The sequence below is a fragment of the Salminus brasiliensis genome, chromosome 24, assembly GCF_030463535.1.
Source record: "Salminus brasiliensis chromosome 24, fSalBra1.hap2, whole genome shotgun sequence".
Lineage (NCBI taxonomy): Eukaryota > Metazoa > Chordata > Actinopteri > Characiformes > Bryconidae > Salminus > Salminus brasiliensis.
This window is the reverse complement of record NC_132901.1, coordinates 1801679-1824031: the sequence shown is the minus strand read 5'-3', so window position 1 is coordinate 1824031 and position 22353 is coordinate 1801679. Positions and strand designations below refer to the sequence as shown.

At 37.5% G+C, this 22353-nt stretch overlaps 2 protein-coding genes across 2 annotated transcripts; both read right to left on the bottom strand.

Moving 5' to 3' along the window:
- Nucleotides 1–723: 723 nt before the first annotated feature.
- On the bottom strand, nt 724–15981 carry LOC140547208 (uncharacterized). The gene is given in 21 exon segments (XM_072670797.1): nt 724–1914; nt 2265–2291; nt 2399–2434; nt 3297–3377; nt 4272–4319; nt 4986–5039; nt 5090–5197; nt 5278–5451; nt 5560–5712; nt 7163–7510; nt 7600–7650; nt 9296–9458; nt 11690–12171; nt 12254–12427; nt 12919–12963; nt 13388–13432; nt 13658–13747; nt 13842–13967; nt 14351–14503; nt 14694–15035; nt 15936–15981. Coding segments are annotated over 21 exon segments (3324 nt in total). The 3' UTR covers nt 724–1336.
- Nucleotides 15982–18521: 2540 nt separating this feature from the next.
- LOC140547207 (butyrophilin subfamily 1 member A1-like) lies at nt 18522–22324 on the bottom strand. Its single transcript, XM_072670796.1, has 8 exons — nt 22279–22324; nt 21777–22118; nt 21202–21354; nt 20990–21115; nt 20429–20515; nt 20295–20339; nt 19098–19187; nt 18522–19012 (listed from the first exon to the last, which is right to left on the bottom strand). Exons 1-8 carry the CDS (start codon nt 22322–22324, stop codon nt 18522–18524), a joined length of 1380 nt encoding a protein of 459 aa, XP_072526897.1.
- Between the last annotated feature and the right edge of the window lie 29 nt (nt 22325–22353).

Below are 22353 nucleotides of genomic sequence, written 5' to 3'. Positions count from 1 at the left end.
TCTAGCCCACGCCTGGCCTGGCATTAGGCAGTATGGTGCCAATAGGTTTATGATGTTGATTAATCTGCTCCAGAGAGTCCTATTCTATTGGCAGTACTTCTTCTCTACAGGGACTAGACAATCATTCAGGAAGACTTGGCTTATATTCCAAAAAGGCCCAGAAATTATTTTTAGTGTCTCAGTAATGTGTTTTTTTTTCAGTTTACAAAGAAAATAAATGAAGACTGATTCATTAATATACACTAATCTTAACTTCCTCACAACAGAAGACTGAATCTTACCGTCGGAAGCAGACTTGGGATCATTCAGAAGAAATGTTAAGGGCTTTTATTTCGGAATCGGCGATGGGCTTGTCTCTGATTTTGAGAAGGATGAGCAGTACAGATTACATTATTCAGTAAAAGCAAGAAAATTCTACCCATACAGACTCCAGTCTGGTGAGTAGTTACAAAAATAACTGTAAAATATAGTTTATATGCATTTTGTTTATATAAATATATTTTATTAAGTAAAATGCAACATTGTGGCTCCATCAGGAACATGGTTTACATCATGAAAGTGGAAAACGTGTTCTGTATTTTTAATTATATTTGAATAACAATAAAAACAGTGGTCAAATCAATTTAATGTACAAAAGTATTTAATGGATTTTCACAATCCTCCTTATTCAGTTAAAACAACGTCTTCATAAACAAATACACTGCATAGAAAAGCCATTCCTGTATTTTCTGTAAACGTCATCTATCAAATTTTAAAGTCAAAAAATCTTGTTTTTCCAGAAGTATTTAAGATGGTTGTTTGTTTTTGTGTTGTTTTTAGTCTTTATTAGTTTTTAGTTTAAATTTCATTTAGTTTATTTGTTTTTAGTCTGTTTGTTGTTTAAACTGTATTAATTGTTTAATTTTATTCCAGCCATTCCTATATTTTCCGTAAATGTCAAGTTAATTAATCAAATTTACTTAAAGTCAAAAATCATGTTTTTCCAGAAGTCCTTATATTCTCTTAGTTAAAATCCGAACACAAATGATTCACTGGATAATTTTTTTAATATTTACTTTCGTCATTACTGATATAATGTGTCACATCTTAAACCTGACACAGAAGACCAACAACAGAAGGTTATTTATTTATTTATACATATATATATATATATATGATGAAGATGTTAAATCTGTAAAATAGCTCATGTCTAGAAGCAGCCACAGTATTGTAGTGTTCTCAGTCCATGTGCCTGTTTCAGTCGGTCAGTAGAGTAGAATCACATCCCCGTAGTAAATGAGTGTAGTTCTGTTTCTTCTTCACTGAATTTTTATCTTTAGTTTTGGCTCAAACTTCTTCACGAGTAAAGTTCATCACAGTTCACACACTTTTCTTGACATATTCCGAGTGTGTGTTGAAGTTTCTCTCCAGGACTTAAAACTGGAATCAGTGGTTCTGTAGAGTCTACGTTATAGAAGGTGTAGAGATGGGACTTTTTATCACAGTCGTAAAAAGAGAGCTTGTTCTTCTCACAGTCTAGAAACACTCCCAGCTTAGAGAACCGATCTCTCACTAGAACCGGAGTCAGGTTTTCAGAAGAGGGATCATTAACGTAGTACCCTCTCTCTTTATCGTAGTGAAGAACCCAGTAGCCGTATTGTGGATTTAGAGGAACTCTGCTCTTCTTCTCAGCTGCTTTACTGGTCACCCCAACGTACCAGGATGATGGACATTCATATTTATCTCCTGGCTTTTTAGTATTATACGGTTCTGTAAGTGCAGTTATCTCCCAGTAATACTGTCCTGAGCGGATTCTCTCTTCACACAGGACATGAACAAACCCTGTCTTCTCACGGACGTCTGATTTACACGTCACTCTTGACTTTTTCTTTCCGACCTCCAGGAAAGATGTTGAAGCATTTGGTCTGATAGCAACTGCAAAAAAACACCACCAAACTGACATCAGTTTAAATGAACAGATCACAGTCCTTAAATAAATGTGGTCATTATTAATATAGCATACATATTGATGATTGTGAAAATATGTTTTGCAAATACTGACAATATTTACAATATGCTCAACTAGCATTCAACAGAATATGTATTAATTGCAGTTGAACTCTAGGAAGGTAAATGTAACCCTGCACTTAAACAACCTAAACCATAAACCCTAAAACTAAAGGCTAGGGTTAAGGTTACATTCAGTAGACAATTATTTACATTCAACATAGAGTTTATTAGTGTTTAATACATATTCATTGTGTTGAACCTGAGCTGTTTTTTACCTTTGCATGTAAACATCTTTTCCCAGTCTGTGAAAGAATAACAGAAATATTAAATATTGAAAAAGCATGGATTTGTATTTTTCGTATATTTATTTTTATTGAAGGATTGGCTGGCATGAACATGAAACATTTACCTGGAATTTCTAGTTTTTCTGCTAAAACATATTTTTCTGAAATTAAAAAAAAGTTCAAATGATCTTTTACTGACAAATTCAGAGAATCTGAAATGGCGATTTCAAGTCAAGTTTAAATAAATACATAAAAACATTCAGTTTGAGAAAATCAGAGTCAGTCATGCTGCTTTACTCCTGACTGAGAGTTATTGTAATGCTGTTTAGACTAAACTATGTAGTTGAAGAAACAGGAAATTGAAAATAAAAATAAAATACACTCAATCAAATTTACAATATTTAATAATATACATTTATAATATTTATTTACAATAATAATATAAAACTTCTTTGTTGATTTACTGTAGAATCCATTGATAGATTAACTTAACGATAGATGAACTTAATAACAGAATTATATTTCTATGATGATTTCTTCCTTTCATCTATTCAGCTGTAATTTAAATATGCACTATATCAACAATATTTTGTATGCGTGTGTGTATATATATGAGGACAAATGAGGACATACTGTGTGTATGTATATATATATATATATATATATATATATATATATATATATATATAATATTGTGTATTTTTATACATATGCATCTCTCAAGCTTGGATGCAACTCACAGTCTCCTAAAACACACCTTCCCTCACCGAATAGTGAGTAAATACAGTATTAATTAATTTACTTTTATTAATGGTGTACTCTTTAATGATGGTGTACTTCTATCTGACTAATGTTAATGTGTTGCTTGTGATAATTGCATTACTTAATATTACTTTAATATTTATAGTTATACACCATTAATTAATTATACACTTATAGTGGAGTGAGGTGTTGAGATGTCTCCTTCTATACTCCTAAAAAGGTGGTGTGAGGTTTAAATCACCAACTGTGTTACAGTGTTACCTGAGGTTTGAGTGAACGCATCAGCAGCGTTTATTTCTTCTTTCAGAGCATAAACTTGGCATTCTGGAGGAGTGACTTCTCCTATAAAGTCAAAATATTTCAGTAAAAATACAGACACCACCAGTTACACTGAATATAGGTTGGCCAAAGTCAATATTATTTACCCTTCAACTGCTCAAACTGGCATTTTACATTACAAACAGTTTGCTTGTGGACCCCTGGTTTTAATGTAGTTGTTAACTTGGTTAACTTTGGTTCATTTGAGAGAATAGCTTTGAAGCAACTTGCTTGCTCACACATAGACAGAGTCAACTGTCGACATGTAGTACTTCCTAACTGAATTTAGATTACGATCATTTTATTTTAATATTTCTGCAGATCAAAGGAGATTTTACAAGTGAGGATGATAAAATCTGAGAGATTCTGTCTGGAGAAATGATCTCCGATAGCTTTACAGTTGCTCTCCCACCTCATCTAGAATTATAGTTGAAAACTCAAAACATGCCCCAGCTTAGAAAGTGCTCAGTGCAAGTGAGGATTCGAGACCTGTTTTCATATATAAATAATCTATATGATATCTTTGTGTAATATGATATAGATATATCTATATATGTTTCTATACGTATATTCCGCCTATAAATTAATATATATATACATATAAATATAAAAAAGATGCCTAACAGATTGGTTTTATTTAATTTTTTTTTATTATTATTATTATTATTTTTTTAGATAGTCAAGTATTAATATTTAAAAATAAATATCCATGTAGTTAAAGTAATAATATCTTGGGGCATATACCGGTAAATGACCGTACCAGCCACACACTGACCAAGAAATACCCGATGGCCCGAGATTTGGAAGTGCACACTTTAAATTTAATGAGAAAAGAAAAATACTGTTCAGTGAATCATTTCTTACTGAAAGTGTCTGAATATGAAAAAAGTAGGATAGATGAGAGTCAGGTCTACTCACCGACAAGATTTTTTTGCTCTTCTGAATTACCTTGCTCTTCTAAATGACCTCAAAGAAGAAGAAAAACATCCATAGCAGTTCAATTATAGCTTATACTATCTTATCACTAAAACTACCCCAATAATAATGTTAATATAATATTTCCTAATTTAATGTTAGTGTCCAGAGGGAGGGCCATCCTACCCACTCTCTGCTCTCTTGAACCAAGCCTATGTTTTCCAAACAGTAGGGCGAGCGCTTAGACAGTTGCACCTCTCAGCCCCATTTAGATATAATTGCAACAAAGAGCCTGTTTACACCTGATATTTACAGCGTTTTTTTGCTACTACATTCAGGGGATCAGAGACTGATTTAATAACTGTCCTCCAAATTTAATAGACGTGTAAACAGAACTGAATAGATCTGGTAAATGAGAGCAGTATTTCAGAGTTTGTTCGCTTATGGTTTAAATAGTCGTTTGCATTTTCTAATAGAGCCTCTACGGAAATGCGAAAACCATCCGTACTTATAGGACTCCGACCATTCCTCTGAACTGTTCACAGAGCAGGACAGTTCTGATGAGAAACCGTCGTTTACAGAAAGTAAAACGGAAATGAGGTGTATTTTAATGACCAGTGTAAGCAGAATCCAATCAGAGTAGATGAGTAGATCCAGATACTGTCCGGATACAAAACGCATGTTAATGTAAGATTTAGAAGACTGAACCTTACTTACCCACTAAAGCAGGCTCGGAATCTTTCTGGAAAATTCGATCTATATTCCAGAAAATTTCACGAATTAGACTTTTTCATGGCAACATGAGATTTCTTAAGATTCACGGATGGTCTTACCTCTGATCTTGGGGATGAGGAGCAGGGCTGTTACACTGAAAATCAACAGACTGAAAACCAGTAAGATGATGAAGGCTCTCCATCCTGGAGAAACTCCTGATCGAACAGATGTTTTTCTTAGTAAACCTGACGACCAAAATTATACACTGGGTCACGGTGAAAGGTGCAAGACGTACCTGGTTCTAACGTTGCATCATCAACAAAATCGACTTTAAAGACCGAAGGTTTGAGAGGCAGCACTCTTCCCTCTCTCATCTCCTGATTGGATAAACCCACAGAACAGGAGATCCACTCTGACTCGGAGGGAGAGAACATCAGCCAAGAGCTCACACTCACCAACCCTTCAGAGTCTGATAAACACAGAGAGATGTGAAAGTGAAAGTGAAAGTGAGTTTCCCAAAAACTGCAATACTCTGTTAAGAACGTCCTCAGGGACAGTCAAAGACGACGTTAGGAACCTGTGTTGTGGTGCTCAACAGTGTTCTTCAGCTGTGTTCCTCTTTTGTCTCGCCAGGTGAGGATGGGCTTTGGTGACCATCCATCTGATGCACAGGTCACATTCACCTGTTCTCCAACTTCAGCCGTTGACAGAAGAGGAGGAGATCCGACCACTGGAATAAGGAACACAGTGGTAGGTTAATCAAAATATAGGCAAATATTCAAATAGGGACTGTAATCTGACATGGGGTATTCTTGTCCTGGCAATTAGAGAGCAACCACAGGTTTATTAATATTAAGGAATCTCTGAAAGCCAGCGGTGACCAACCGTGAGTCAATAGAAGCTGTAGGCCAACAATCGCTCTGAAGGTTTCAGAAACAGTGGCTGAGACTGGAGCAAAGGTGCATCCGTCAGCAATATCAATACCCTTGCATACAAATGGCCTGTATGGGAACCCATTACTGACATATATACTAAAAACGTATAAATGCACCAAAGCTACCAGATCAAATGTGGGATAATGTTCTGTGGTCAGATGATAAAAATGGGGTGGAAGCATCATATTCAAATTTAAGGATAAAAAAATCCAGGATTTCCAGACTTCCCCATCATTCAGCTACTTTAAGTTGCACCCATTGCTGACACCGATGTGCAAAGGCACAAACACAGCTTGTCTAGACCCTGTAGAAGAGTGAGCTAGGAGGGCATTTGAATAATAGATGGTGCTCCATCCAATACTTTTGGATGTGATTACTTGAGGATGAGGTGGGGTGGTGATCGATCATCCCAATCGTTGTTGTTTCTGGATGCAATCATATCTAAAATGTACTATTTTTAATACCCTTGATTTCAGAAGAAACAGTGAATAAGCGAGTGTCCCAATACTTTTATCTGAATTGTGTACATTCAACCATTAGATACAAGAAGAAGCTTTAAGCATTTCATCAAAATCCAGGAAGGTACTGCAAGACAACCCGTTTCAGTCTGCTAAAAACCAAAGCTCAGTGATCCCAAACAACGCAGGAGTGGTTGAAGAGCAAAGGTTAATGTTTTACAATGGCAAAGCCAAAGTCCAGAGCTCAGTTCGGAAGCAAATCTGTGGCACTGTTTGAAACCCCCAACCTAAAGAGCCTCAAAATATATATATATATATATTTAAAAAAAGCCATTGCATCAAAATGAGCTATTCTTAAACGTTTGTTTTTGACGAATAGTGAATTTTGACTTTTACAGATTACTAGTGCACAAATTACTACTGCATTTAAAGCATAGAAGTCCAGAATCTCAAACGATTAGAATATTTCATTTGGAGTTTGGAGAGGCTCTAGTACTATATTCTAGAGAATGATGGTTTGCAGTAAGATAAAAAAAGCCTCAAGCTAACATCAGATCATCCATCTTTTCTTCTGCCTTTTAGATGAAGACAATCCACATGCTTTACAAATTGACTTGTTGGATTAACCTGAACCTTAGTGACCGTGTGAACCAGTTTTAGATGTTTTGGATGGTGGCAGTTAACACAGCTGCCACCGGCTTTTTTCTGTGACCATGATCTCTTTAATTTCCCAGTCTTCTTCAGATCTTTACAGTAATTATGAATTCAATAGACGTTCATTTCTCACCTGTAATATTCAGGATCACACTCGCCCTGTCATACCACTCGATACTCTTAACGAAGCAGACGTATTCTCCTCGGTCTGCTAAGATGAGGTTCTCCAGCTGCAGAGTGACGTTGCCTTTCTGCAGATCCCCAACCAGAGACGTTCTGCCTTGGTACTGAGGATGTCTAGGGTTCTCCTGGACCTGTAGATCTCTGTACAGCAGGATTGGGGTGTCATAGCTATGAGGTCGGTACCAGCGTACTTCATAGTTTGTGACGTCCAACGAAGAGGAAACTCCACATGGCAGGAGAACTGTGGATCCAATGTGAGCTGAGATGAATCCATGAGGAACCAACAGAGAGAAGGTACCTAAATGGGAGAATGACATTTTTTTTGACATTGTATAGATATGTATATTTATGTATTTATGTATAGATACTTATATACATAAATAATACCTTCAGCTGAGCAGCTGTTCAGGTTGGCCAATACCCACAGACTGAGGACAGCTGTTAATGGTAAAGATTTATTAGTTGCATAATTTATTACAGATATTATAGCAATATAAAACACACTCTGCGTTTAATATCTGCCGTTTTTGTTCATGCTCTTATAGGTAATGTGTTTAGCTGTTTAGCTTTACAGGAACACATCGCACTATTAATGTTTAACCCCAGCCTATTCATCACTGCCCTTAAAAAGCTTTAGGGGTTCACCTCCTTTATTTACTAATTCTAGCATTTTCTAGCTTGTGACATTGTCCCCTTGTACAGTGTAGGGACATGGCTAACTAACACTCAGGTTTGTGGACAGTGGAGCATTTGGATGCCAGTGTTTCAGGGTGCTCCCATGTCTGTGTTACCTTCTGGCTCCTCTTTGCTTCCTCCCAAAGTTTCTTTACGACAACATCAGTTCTAAGAAAAAAAGCCTTACAAATAACTTTGGAAAGCATCCAGATGTACTCTTACAACCCTCCCACCATGCTGACTGTGACAAGGTTGTAAGCTGGAGTGCCTCATTTTGTTTTGGTGAGCTGGAGAGGCTTTACCGCCTCCAGAAATCATGCTTTCCATGTCAGAAGTGAGCAAACCCAAACCATGTTGCCACCCTGATCTGTGGAGCTTTTCTGAAGGGCCTTTTCAGGAACCCACTGTGATATTGGTCAGACATCCCCATCATTCAGCTACTTTAAGTTGCACCCATTGCTGACAGAGATGTGCAAAGGCACAAACACAGCGTGGGGTATACAACCCCCAGCATTGAATAATAGATCAGTGCTCCATCCAATACTTTTGGATGCGATTAGTTGAGGATGAGGTGGGGTGGTGATCAATCATCCAACACCCTGACCTCACTAATGCTGTTGTCTCTGGATGCAATCATATCTTCAAAGCAAAATCTGATGTAAAGCCATTCTTCCCTGGACAGTAGAGACAGTCCCTCAGCCTTGATTTCAGAACAGTGAATAAGCGAGTGTCCCAATATTTTTGTCTATATTGTGTACATTCAACCATTAGATACAAGACAACACTCTTGTAAATGAAATGAAAGTACTCAGTGTTGGCTAGTGTTATTTAGCAGGTCATGAATCACAGTTAGCTCTTTATACTACCATCTGGTCAACTTGCCAAGGTAAACAGAGGTTTGTTTTCTAGTAAGTAGTATGGAAATGTATGGTCATTAAGGTTTTCTTAGCTTAGTTGCTAATTCGCGTCTCCGAATAGCATTAAAATAGTGTTTTGTCACGTTTAGCATTATTTTACTATCATAGTTACATAGTTTCACATCACATAGTGTGTCTACAATCAAGCATCTCGCACCAAACCCTTCTGAAACACTTTAAACCACATCTCAACCACCTATTTTTCTTGAAGTGCTAAAAAAAAGGTCGCTAAGCATCCAGCTACTGATTTGAGGACTGCTGCTTAAATTGACTGGCATTGTTGACTTTGTGATTTATTATTTTATTTTTTAAAACTTTCCCTGTTACACATTAGATTGAACACTGTTTTCTTGGGGCACTGACAACATTCTATGATCAGATGTTTGAGTTTGTTGCCATCACTGTTGACTCTGTTTAGCATAGGGTTTTCTTGCATACACGAATGTGCTTGTTTAACTGTCTGTGATAATGCCATGTACTTTGGAACTGACCTGAGTGGATCATCCCCTGAGCCATAGTCCTCAGTTCGGAGCACAGCAGGTGAGCAAGAGTTAATAATCTTATTAAACCTCTTTCAAATCTACAGCTTTCTAAAGGCGTAAACTTCTGTAAACCTCTTGAGAATCCTGCAGAAAACAAAAGTTCCTCTGACTGCTGTTAAACATTAATGTCTGCGATCTGGATGGCCACGTTTCCTGGAAAAGGAGTGGCTATACCGCAGCAATAAAACACCTGACACTGTAAGACTGGTCAACAAAATCAATGGTAAAGTCAACGTCTGGTAGCCCCTTGTGGCTGGATCTGATCTAAGAAAGCTTAGCAGCACCGAATGTTTGTGGACACTGCTTCTGAAGATAGCTACTTTGAGCTTGTCTAGTCCCAATAGAATAGGACTATCTGGCGCCATGCTGCCTAATAATGCCAGGCATGGACTAGAGGGGTATATATAAAGCCCTCTAGCATTGAGGAGCTGTGGAGGAACTGTGTTCTCTGGAATGATGGGGGAGGAGCTCCATCCAGTACTTCTGGATGGGATGAGTTGGGGACAACATCCTGACCTCACTAACGGAGCTCTTTGTCACTGATGCCATCAAATCCTCACAGCAGTGCTCACTCCAAAATCTAGTAGAAAGCCCAACTTCTTCTTCTTTGGACAGTCCAACAACAGCAGGGTCAACGTTTTTTAATACCCTTGATTTCAGAATCAGTAAATGAACAGGTTTAACAGTCTGATATTTTTTACTGATACTAAGTTCAAAGTCCAACTTTCCAACTTTCCTCTAGAGCTTAATGGTTGTTTAGTGAAACCAAAAGTTACCTGGTCAAGCTTGGTAATTATTTCTCATATAAACAACACATTTTATCACTTAAAATATGCAAAAAAATATACAATTGTTTTTTTTAGTACATGCGTTTATGTTAATGTCTAGATTGGATTTTTGTGACGTTGGTTGTCCTGTGGTGTCTAGATCACTTAAACCTGGTGTTATATAGTTTATTCCCAGGTTGGCTGCCTGTCAAGTTTCATACTGACTGAATTTCTGCTAATGGCTCCAATAAATTGCTAAAAGCTCTAGGCTGTAAATCCCACGAGCAAGCAAAAACTACTGAAACTACTGCTACTAAAGTTATTAAATAGGAAGCCTAAATCAAGAGCAAATTTCTGTCAAATATTACAGTTGAGGTGAACTGAAGAGTGTATGTGCTACTTCATTTCTCCAGTGTTGCCAGTGACACCTAACACTATAAACTAAAAGCCACTAAAAGCTACAGTGTATTTATCCTTCTTCTGCAAAAGACTCCACCCACCCTGTTCATATTTCAGAATGAAGATTCAGATTAAAAAGTAGACCAAACATCTAAAGCTTACGTAAACATGTTCCCTAAATCATGGACTACATTTACTGTCATAGGTAATTCATCAGAATGTACAGTTTTAACAGAACATTAGGACACACATTAAATAGATCGTACAGCCTTTATTGCTATGTTATGTACTTTTATTTTGGTATTTTTTATATTATAAAATTACTATTCCAAAACCAGTCAAAGGACAGAAGAAATAAGATGTGAGTTGTTGTGAATAAACATGTTTTTTAAGCATAAAAGCAAACTTAACAGGTTTTTACACATTATTAAAGTTGCTAGTGTTGAATATTATAGGAAAATGGAGGGAAAGGCCTCTCTAAAGAACATTTTTATTCAGTGTAAAGCTAAAGCTTTAAAGTTTTGCATGTACAGCGTACGAAAAACTTGAGCGATTAAATGTTTACGTTTTTTTACCCCCCCCCAAAAAAATCTGATTATCCCTTTATCAGTGTAAGAACATTTTACTATTTACAGACTATTTACAGTTAAAAAGACATTTAAACAGTAAACATTGTTATTAGTTTTCCAGTATTAGACAGTATTAGATTTCCAGTGAAATTACATAAATTTATACTTCTAACAATAATAATTAAAAACTAATCTGAAATTAAATTGAAAATGTATTAAATGTGAATTAAATGTGACAATAATTTCTGCACAATACTACATATTTTGTGTGGATGTATCTGAACATAGCTGTAAAATAAGATTTTAAAACAAGATTTATTGTGTATCTGGGCTGATTAGAGTGAAATTAGTTAATATTGGTCATATTATTGACACGAAAATATGAGAATGAGCTCCTTTATCTACTTTATAGAAGCTCAGAGTATTTTATTGTAAAAGTCTAAACGTTTTTATAAAAACTTTACAGTGTTTTGATCTGATTACAGCACAGTATTTATGTTTACTCATATTTCTGATGCTAAAAATATGAGAATGAGCTCCTTTATCTACTTTATAAGAGCTCAGAGTATTTTATTGTAAAAGTCTAAATGTTTTTATAAAAACTTTACAGTGTTTTGATCTTTTACCCCAGGACTGATTACAGCAAAGTATTTATGTTTACTCATATCTCTGATGCTAAAAGTATGAAGATGAGCTCTTTTATCTACATTATAGAAGCTCAGGGTGTTCTGGGGGAAGTCTAAAAGCAGCCCCAGGGTGGTGAAGTGATCTTCTACAGGTATTCGAGTGTGAGGCTCAGTACTGGTGTAAATACCAGACTGTTCATCATAACAGAGAGCTCTGAGGGTCTCTTTAGTGGGGGGCTTTTGAGTCACCCCCACACACCAGGACTTTTTACACCTCTCCTTTTGATCCACCAGAACCTCCCAGTATTTCCGTCCCGAGGAGAAGTCCTCTCTGCTCAGAACCTGAGGAAACGGGTCTGGGTTCAAAAGGGCGGATATGCTGTGTTGTCCACAGTACACACCAACTCCACCTTGTTGGATGGTCAGAGACGATGGACGTGAAGCTGGATCTAGAGTGAGCTTCTCTGTGGGAGAAAAGAGCAGTGATGAGAGGGATAATGATGATGAGGGTGGTTGATTGTTGGAGATGAAGAAGCTCTCCTCTACCTTTTTGGTCTTTCAGCTTCTTCCACATTTTTAATGGTTTTTCAGCGGACACTGGAGGTACAGGGGACTGTGCACTGATACCTGTATACATGAAACATGGGTGATGTTAAGCTGGAGCCTCACCCAAGCTTTTCTCACCAGCCAGAGATGTTCAGGAAGCCAACTCACCGGAATCTTCTACTACGGTCTTCTCTGTAGAATTCCCTGGAATTATCAAGAGAAATTAGCGTGGCTACATTAAGCAGTAAAATACTAGTGTTTTTGGGGTTTTGGGTTTTTTTTGGGGGTAGGTTCAGCAGTTCAGGTTCAGCAGACGTTTTGATCTAGTGGTCAGCGGGTGAACAGTCCATAATAATCAATAATCTTTTTTTATTGCCTCGTAAGCTGTTTTCTACTGCTGGTAGGAAAGTTGGTCCGGTTGTACAGTATATACACACATACAGAACATAAAAAGTGTCTAGGTTCCTCTCAAGGTTTCGTCCTCTCGATCTGAGGGACTTCTGGCTTGGCAGTCGCCACTGGCTTGTTCAAAAGAGGCTCGAACCCAGAGCTTCTTGTTGTTACAACATCCGTTGTTAAAAGCGCTACATAAATGAATTTGAATTGAATGTAATATTTTCATCTACACTGTAAAATATGCAGCTATTGATATAAAAAAGGGTTACCTGTAAGGGGATGTGATTCTGCTGGAATTGACTCACGAGAATCAACTATTTGACAAAAATGGAAAATACGTATCATACACTCATCATTCAATATCAGTTTAAATGATCAAATTGTTGTCTTACTCAAAATATATAAAAATTAACTGAATAAAAAACCCCAACAATTACAATATAACCTGCAGAAATTGAGCTTTTTGACCAACATTTATAACTCAAACTGCCCTTGACTCAACAAATACCATCTCAAAAGTGGAGCTGGGTGGTGGCAGCATTATGTGGGGACTGGACTTCTTGGTAAAACTGAAGGATGGATAGATGGTGCAGAATACAGGCAAGACAACCTGCTTCAGATCTACTAAAAACTAAAACTTAGCCCTGCAGCACAACAATGATCTCACATATTTAAAGAATTATTATTATTATTATTATTATTATTGCTGACAGAAAGTCATCATATGATAAATGGTACCTGCTGCTTTAGCGTTTTTGTGGGATGAGCAGTGTGGTAGCAAATCTATAAAAACAAAAGGTAGCACTTTACTTGGATGGTCCACTGTAGAAGCCCTGATAAATCAAATCCGAGGGTTAGGATTTAGAGTTCAAGATTAAGGGTAAGGTTAGAGTTAGGGTTGGGATTTAGGGTAGATTCAAGGGTAAGGTGAGGGTTAGAGTTAAGTTTGGGGTTAGGGTTAGGATTATGTGTTGGGTTACATTCAAAAGACAACCATTTAAACGTTACCTTGTCTGACTAAAAGAAGAAGAACAGTGAGGGTAACAATGACAATTAATGAAAGCACTAGAGTCGAGATGAACGCCTCCCTCCAGATTCCTAAAGAAACATAAAGATGGTTCAGAAGTTGAGGTTAACGTCAGCGTTGGATAAAAAAAAAAAATCACAGGAGTGATTCAGGACACGTTCTTGCCTTTATTTGGTTGAACTCTTGCCTCTTTCATCTCCTGATCAGATAAACCCACAGAACAGGAGATCCAGTCTGACTCTGATGGAGAGACTAGCAGCCAAGAGCTCACGCTCACCAACCCCTCAGAGTCTGATGAACACAGAGAGAAAGATCATTATCTTGAGTTGAACACATGTTACATCCTCAAAAGTATGTGGACACGGGAAGCTAGCTGTTTCCAACGTTTATCCAAGTTTGAGACCCACTTCACAGTAACAGCACTGACAGTTGACTGGGGCAGCTCTAGCAGGGTTACCATTTTCTGGAAAGGTTGCATTGTGTGGCAGGGCGGTAGCCTGTTCTACAGCCAGTGTTTGACTGTATACTTGATGTTTTGCACTTGTTAGCAATGAATGGTATATATAATGGTAGTGATGGTATATAGTGCGAAGCCCACTAACACTACAATAGGAGTGTCCACATACTTTTCATCATGTAGCGCGTATACCTATAAAGAGAGTGAGATCGGGTACCAGTTTTGTAACGAGTGCGGCTGTGAGGGAGTTCCCTCGCTTCTTTGTCTCTCCAGGTGACGGTGGGCTTTAGTGACCATCCATCTGATGCACAGGTAACATTCACCTGATCTCCAACCTCAGTCAAGGAGACGAGAGGCGAAGAGCCCAGTGCTATGAAGGATGGAGGGAGAGCTCTGCCTCAAACTTTTGCTGTTTTATTTATTTTTTTAAGAATTTGACAATTTTTTACATTGTATCAGAATTTCACGACGAATAGACCAATAGAAATGCTTTAAAATACTTTTTTAAGTATTTTCTTTCATTAAAAGGGCAGAACACAGGTGCTCAGGGGAGGTCTTACCTATCACCGTGAGATTTACGCCCGCCTTTTCGTACCACGTGGTGCTCTTAACATGGCACACATATTCTCCACTGTCTCCAACCACGAGGTCCTCCAGTTTCAGAGACACATTGCCTTCCTGCAAATGTCCAATCAGAGACGCTCTGCCTCCGTACTGAGGATCTCCAACGTTCTCCTGGACCTTTTGATCTTCGTACAGCAGAACCGGGTGGTTGTAGTCATGCCTGTACCATCGAATCTCAAATGTTTCGGCATTTAATATGGGAGTAAGACCACAAGGCAGGACGGCCGACGACCCCCGAGGCTCTGACACTGAACCATTCGGAACGAATACAGAGAAATCTGATGGTGGAGAGACAGAAGAGACAGAAGGTTCGTTCTATAATACTTCGTACAGTACAGTAAGGCCTGTGGTACACACGGGCTCTTTTTATAGTAAGGTAATATTGTGTAATATTATTGTATTTAATTTAAGAATGAATAAATAAAAAAGGCTAATTTCATAACTTTCATAACATTTTAAACCCTTGGTTAAAGAATTATTTATTAAGGTTATTAATACTAAAGAGGAAACTATTGTGACGTAGCCTTTAGTTTACCAGATTCTGTGGAGTCCCACAAGGTCCTATTTTAAGGCCTATGAAAGTAACGTCTTAAAGGCAGTCTATCAGAAACAGACTATTTAAGAGATTTGGAAAGAGGGTTCGAAAACCATCTAAAAGTGAATTCTAAAAAGAAAATAATTAATAACTAAAAAATTTTTTTATTTTATTTAATAATATGCATAATTTTTGCCACACTGTTACTGAAACCTACACTAATAAATGAAAAAAATAAATCTGTAAAATTCAGTTCATTCCCTTAACCTTCTTTATAAATTTGTATTTGATAGAATATGCCACAAAACTATTGTAAATAAATATAAAAAATATTGTACACTAAATAATTTAACTAAAGCCACATTTATAACTAATTGTCTAATACAACACTTTGCAATTATAGCTTAGACAGTTTTCAATTAACTTGCACTTATTTTAAAATTTTAATTTTGAGGTCTCAAAAATGTTTTGGCACGCTGAACTGGTCAATGTAGATGAACCTTTTTGTATGAAGTGAATTACAGATAGCAGTGGAAGTGGAAGCTCCTCATTAAATTTAATTTAAAAAGGCTTCATAAAAATCCAAGTGTTGAATTTTCAGGTGAGGTTTTCTTAAAAAACAATACGTGATTATTCTGTTTACCTGCGGCAGAGCCGGCGACAACAGCGGCCAAGCAAATCAGTAGCATAGCTGCCAATAAAAGAATAACACATTACTCACCATTACAATATTGGCACATTTTTGATTTACGAGATTTACGATTTCCCACCATTTTACCATCATCTACATTCCTCATACAGCCGTGGACACATGTCGATTCACTGGTGGATTATTAGAGTGAAAATGGCTGTGTTTATTTCTCAAGAAGACGCGAATTTAACTGAACTGAGCTGAGCTGGCTAACGTGAAGCTGTGTCACTAGCGGCCGTGTGATATTTAAATTCCTAAAGGAAAGAAATGTATAAAGTATATAGCATTTTATGCCCTTCGCTTATATACAGCTAGCTACACTTGTGGTAACATTTATGCTAGTCTGAGCTAGCCAGCTTAGCATGTTAACCATTATCTCCTCATGCTAAGCTCACGTTCAGCAACTGTAGCTTGCAAGCATAGCTTTAGCTACCAGATAGCTATATCGTACAACTGATGTAGGAAAAGCAGTTTCACATATATTAGCGTAATTTTAGGGATCTAAAAGATTTTGCATTGGGATGTCGTTAGCGTTTGCTTCTACGGTCGCCACAAGTCTGTACCGCGGGCCGATTCTGGGCCAGTTTGGAGGGATCGTTATCGTTGGTTTGCTTCGGTGGACGTACGTTTATAAACACTGATTTATTGCTTATTATTATTTTCTTCGGATACAAAAACTCAAGCTGCGAAGTACGGAGATTTCACGTGAGCAGTCACGTGACAAAATGAACCAATCAGATGCTGCTTTAAGCATAACCCAGACCATCCATTTCTGGACCACTTCCAGACTCGAAAACAGCTTTTATACTAGACCAAGCGTCCTGAAGCTCCGCCTTCCCACTGCCACACCTAGTTTTAAAAATCCTGTGGTTTTGTCTGGGTGGAGTCAAGTGTCCACACCATTCTAGTGTGTCCCCAGTGTCCTCTGTTTTGAAAAACAACATATGCATGTTTTTTATTTATGTATATATAACAGTTCTCAGCATCCTCAGCTTTCAATACAGTGCTGTTAATAAACTTGAATCCATATCTAAGGCATGACTGTCGCAACTGTAAGTCTGGAAGCGCTTTGCTACTTTCCATACAGTGTAATAAACTCAAAGCAGCTAATAATAATAGTAATATCATTTAAATAAATAAATAAATAAACATTAGAAATGTATTTTACAGCTGTAAGTTTTATCCAACATTAACTACAATGATAAGGAAGCGAACGTGAAGGACATCCATCGTTAAGATGATCGATCGCTACTGATTAGCTTCTCAGTTTAAGCCTCACTGCTTTACCGTAGCTTTTACATACAGTAAATAAACAGCGTACAGCTTTCTGCTGCTCTTTACTCGAATAGTTCAGGTTCTTACCTGCTTCTGTGAACAGAAAACCATTTGAGATTCGTCGCGTTGTCTTTTTGCCCTTTTGCCCTTTGTGCTGTACTGGACTCTGCTCACAGGAAGGGTGTCCAGGTAAGTCATAAGGAACGAGCAGCTCCTGATAAGCAGTTCTAGATATGCAGTTACAGAGAGAAACTCATATATACATGTTTTCAAACGTAAACAAAAGGCTGCGTCCGGTTAAGAAATAATGTTGACTGTTTATTTTATTGATGATAAAAGACAGAAAGTAAAGAGAAACAGTCGCATAGGCCAACTGGTGTAGTTTAGTAAACTGGTGGTGTTTCTTTTACTATATTAGACCAATTATATTTGTTTATTGTAGATAAAGACTTCATATAAAACACACTCATAAGTAACTTTATTAAAATATATATATTTGCCTTTACACAACTCTAAACGTTTACATTCTACGGCTGCTTTGGGTGATGATAACCTTTACAAAAGAATAAAAATAATGATAATAAAATGAGATTAAATTAAAAGTATATTATTTTGATATAAAATATTATATATGTATTATTCAGTTTAGACTGCAGTCTAAACTAAATAATAAAAATAACGATAATAAATTAAATAATAATAATATTTAAAATATATATATATATATAATAATGCAAATAAAGACTATTAAAACCATAAATTAAAAAATGTAAATATAAAAAATGAAATATTCCACTTAAGAATAAAGACTTTAAGATAAAAAAACTTTACAAAATAATAAAAATAATGATAACAAAATTTAATTTAATTAAAAAATATATTATTTTGATATAAAATATTATTTACATTATTCAGTTTAGACTGCAGTCTAAGTCTTACATAAGAATAAAGACTTTAAGAAAAAAAAAACCTTTACAAAATAATAATAAAATGGAAAGAAATATTATATATATATATATATATATATATAAAATGCAAATTATATTAAAAAAAGTCATGAGTTGCAAAGTATAGCTTTGTATCACCATTAAAAACATAAATGAAATATTCCACATAAGAATAAAGACTTTAAGAAAAAAAATTTATATAAAAAAAATAGGGTCAATAACAATTATGGCCGCCTACACGTCGCTGTTAGACGTGTTAGTAGTTTGTAGGTTGGTCAGTGTGGTATGGGAGAGTACGATACACATTCAGTACTAATTATGAAAACTTTACAGGGTATTGATCTTTTACCCCAGGACTGATCACAGCACAGTATTTATGTTTACTCATATCTCTGATGCTAAAAGTATGAAGATGAGCTCCTTTATCTACAATATAGAAGCTCAGGGTGTTCTGGGGGAAGTCTAAAAGCAGCCCCAGGGTGGTGAAGTGATCTTCTACAGGTATTCGAGTGTTAGGCTCAGTACTGATGTAAATACCAGACTGTTCATCATAACAGAGAGCTCTGAGGGTCTCTTTAGTGGGGGGCTTTTGAGTCACCCCCACACACCAGGACTTTTTACACCTCTCCTTTTGATCCACCAGAACCTCCCAGTATTTCCGTCCTGAGGAGAAGTCCTCTCTGCTCAGAACCTGAGGAAACGGGTCTTCAGTGCTGGAGATGTTCAGCTGTCCACAGTACACACTAGTCTTCTCTTGCGTGATGGTCAGAGATGGTGGACGTGGATCTGGATCTAGCGTGAGCTTCTCTGTGAGAGAAATTCGACAGGTCAGCTTGTATGACAGAGATTCAGCAAAGGGATAAAAATATGACTAATATTTAATGTTTTATACCTTTATTATATTTTAATTTCCTCCACATTTGTAGACGTTCTTCAGCAGACACTGGAGCTGGAGGTACAGATGACTCGGAATTCACACCTGTATGAATTTATAGTTATGGCTATAGTTGTTGTTATGCTTTTTCCCACCTTCCAGAAAATCAGAGGGGGTCAACTTACCTGAAACGTCATCTACTGTTGTTTTCTCTGGAATAATAGGTATAATTAATAGGTATAATAAATATACACATTAAATATTTCCGAAAAAAATAACCTCGTATTTTTATCTCATATCAAATTTGTTTTACTCCAAAATACTAAAAGCATACTTCTATTTAATTGAAAAAAAAAACTGTTACCTGTTAAGGAATATGTTGTCTGTGAGTTGGATTCATGAGGGTTGTCTGCCAAATAATTTACATAAAGTATCATTTATTATTTATGATTATTATTATTATTATCTATGTCAGCAACACTTTTCCATTACTTTTAACCATATAAATAAATCTGGCTGTGCTGGCACACGTAACATCATCACAAAAGTGATACCAGTGTACTAGAGGCCGTCAGTAAAGGAGAACAGAAAGGGCCCTAAAACCGAGCCCTGTGGGATACAACTCTGCATTCTTTTCTATGGTCTGAAACTTCACCATGTACACAAAGAGTACTGTTAGTTCTGTTAGATTATGATCATTATTATGTGCTAGCAGTCTTAGGAGTTCATCAGTGCTCATGAAACCCTGGTTAAATGATTCGCTAACAAGTTTTTAAGCCAAAAATCTTAAATTTGTAATCTTCGAAATCCAGTCAGTCAAAAAATCTAAACCATCTAAACGTTCTACACCAAACTAACTGTAAAAATCATCTGCAGAAACAAAAGGATTACCTGTTAGAGGATTAGTTTCTGATTCATAAGAACCGACTGCAAAAAAAACGGAAAGTTTATATCACAAATGCTGTTAAATAAATATGATAATAAATAAATATTAAATATTTAAAAAATAAATAAATAATTAATTTTTTTCCCTAATAAATAATAAATTAGGGATGAAAAAAAGTTGACATACATACATACATAAGGATAGTATACTTAATTCCTTAGTAATTGCTAATTACCAACATACTAATTCCAATGTTAGTTGGGATTATAAGGGAAATCCAACTATTATACAGGTATATTATATAATATTCTATATATAATAAGTGATACCTGCTGCTTTTGCGTTTTTCTGAGATGCACACTGTGGTAGTAAACCTAGTTAAAAAGATAAAAAAAATGTATCAAAAGTGGATTAATATCCAAAACTTTTGCAGAAATATGTGTTTTTATGTTTTCATCAGTACCTCGTCTTAAAAGAAGAAGAACAGTGAGGGTGATGGTGACGATTAGCGAAAGTGCTAAAGCTAAAACGAACGCCTCCTTCCAGATTCCTACAGAAACACGAACAGGGGTTAAAGTCTGGAGAATATCCGGAGTGAATTTCCTCCATGTTTGATATTTCTGAGCATTTTACTGTATCCTCCTCATTCATTGGTTCTTCAGAAATCAAGGGGATTAGCCATCTCCACCATCATTCCAGAGAACAGGCCATTAGGCAGCATTAGGGAGCCAAGCCTGGTTGACTGGACGGCTAACCCTATTGGCTCCATGCTGCCTAATGCCAGGCCAGGCGTGGGCTAGTAAAGGGGTATGAAGCCCCCCAGCATTGAGGAGCTCTGGAGCAGTGGAGGAACTGTGTTCTCTGGAATGATGGAGGTGGTGGAGCTCCATCCAGTACTCTGGTCGCTGATTGCAATCAAATCCTCACAGCAATGCTCTGCTCCAAAATCTAGGAGAAACCCTTTTTAATCCCCTTGATTTCAGAAGGTCTCAGGTTTAGATGTAGGGGAGGAGAATGGTCTTGCCTCTGATTGGTAGAACTCTGCCGTCGATCATCTCCTGATTGGATAAACCCACAGAACAGGAGATCCACTCTGACCCGGAGGGAGGGACTAACAGCCAGGAGCTCACGCCCACCAAGCCTTCCGAGTCTGAGAGACAGAGGTAGAAGATGTTTAAAGTAGGTGACTTCCACAAAAAGTAGCCCTGTGAGGTTCTCTGGACTGAAGTCTAGTACCAGTACTGTACTGAATACGGCTGTGTGGAAGCTCTCGTCCTCCGGCGTCTCTCCAGGTGAGGGTGGGCTTCGGGAACCACCCCTCTGATGCACAGGTAACATACACCTGGTCCCCAGCATCAGCCAGTGAGAAGAGAGGAGGAGAGCCCAGAGCTATGGAGAGCAGACAGACAGTTTGTTAAGCAGGTATGCTGACAAAAGTATTGGGACACCTGCTAATTCATTGTGTCTTCTGAAATCTTTTGTTGTCCAGGGAAGAAGGAGGCTTTCTACTAGATTTTGGAGCAGAGCATGGCTGCGCGGATTTGATGGCATTCAGCGACGAGAGCTGCGTTAGTCAGGATGTTAGATGATTGATCACCACCCCACAATACCCCGCCTCTCTAGCCCACGCCTGGCATTAGGCAGCATGGTGCCAATAGGTTCTCTACAGGGACTAGACAAGCTGTGTGTGTGCATTTGCACATCTGTGTCAGCAGCAATGAGTGCAGCTTAAAGGAGCTGAATGCATTCATTAGAAGGGGTGTCCACAAACATTTGGCCACAGCTATGCTCGAGCTCAGTGAAGGCCTCACCTTTGACCGTGAGATTAACGCTGGCCTTGTCGTACCAAGTGTCACTCTGGACGCGGCACACGTACTCCCCTCCGTCCGCTACCACGAGGTTCCCCAGCTTCAGAGAGACGTTCCCCTTCTGCAGATCCCCGACCAGAGACGCTCGGCCCCTGTAGCGGGGGTCTTCAGAGTCCTCCTGGACCCTTAGATCTCTGTACAGCAGAACCTGGTTGTTGTGTTTAGTCTCGTACCACAGAACCTCAAAGCTTTCGGCATTTGAAGGGGGAGAAAGAGCACAGGGGAGGATGGCCGATGACCCCAGTCTCTCGGACACGAAACCGTTAGGGACAGATACGGAGAACGCTGAGGGTGGGGGAGAACGGAGAGGCATACAGTACTAATGCATGTTTGAGTTATTATTAATAATATTTAAATGATACATATATACATATACATATATATGCAAAAGCTATACCTATCTATATATATATTTATATATATGAGAGTGTGGATTTGTAGTTACCTGCTGCAGAGCAAACGAGAGTTGAGATAAGGTATACCCATAGCATAGCTGCAGATCATAAAACATAAAAATATT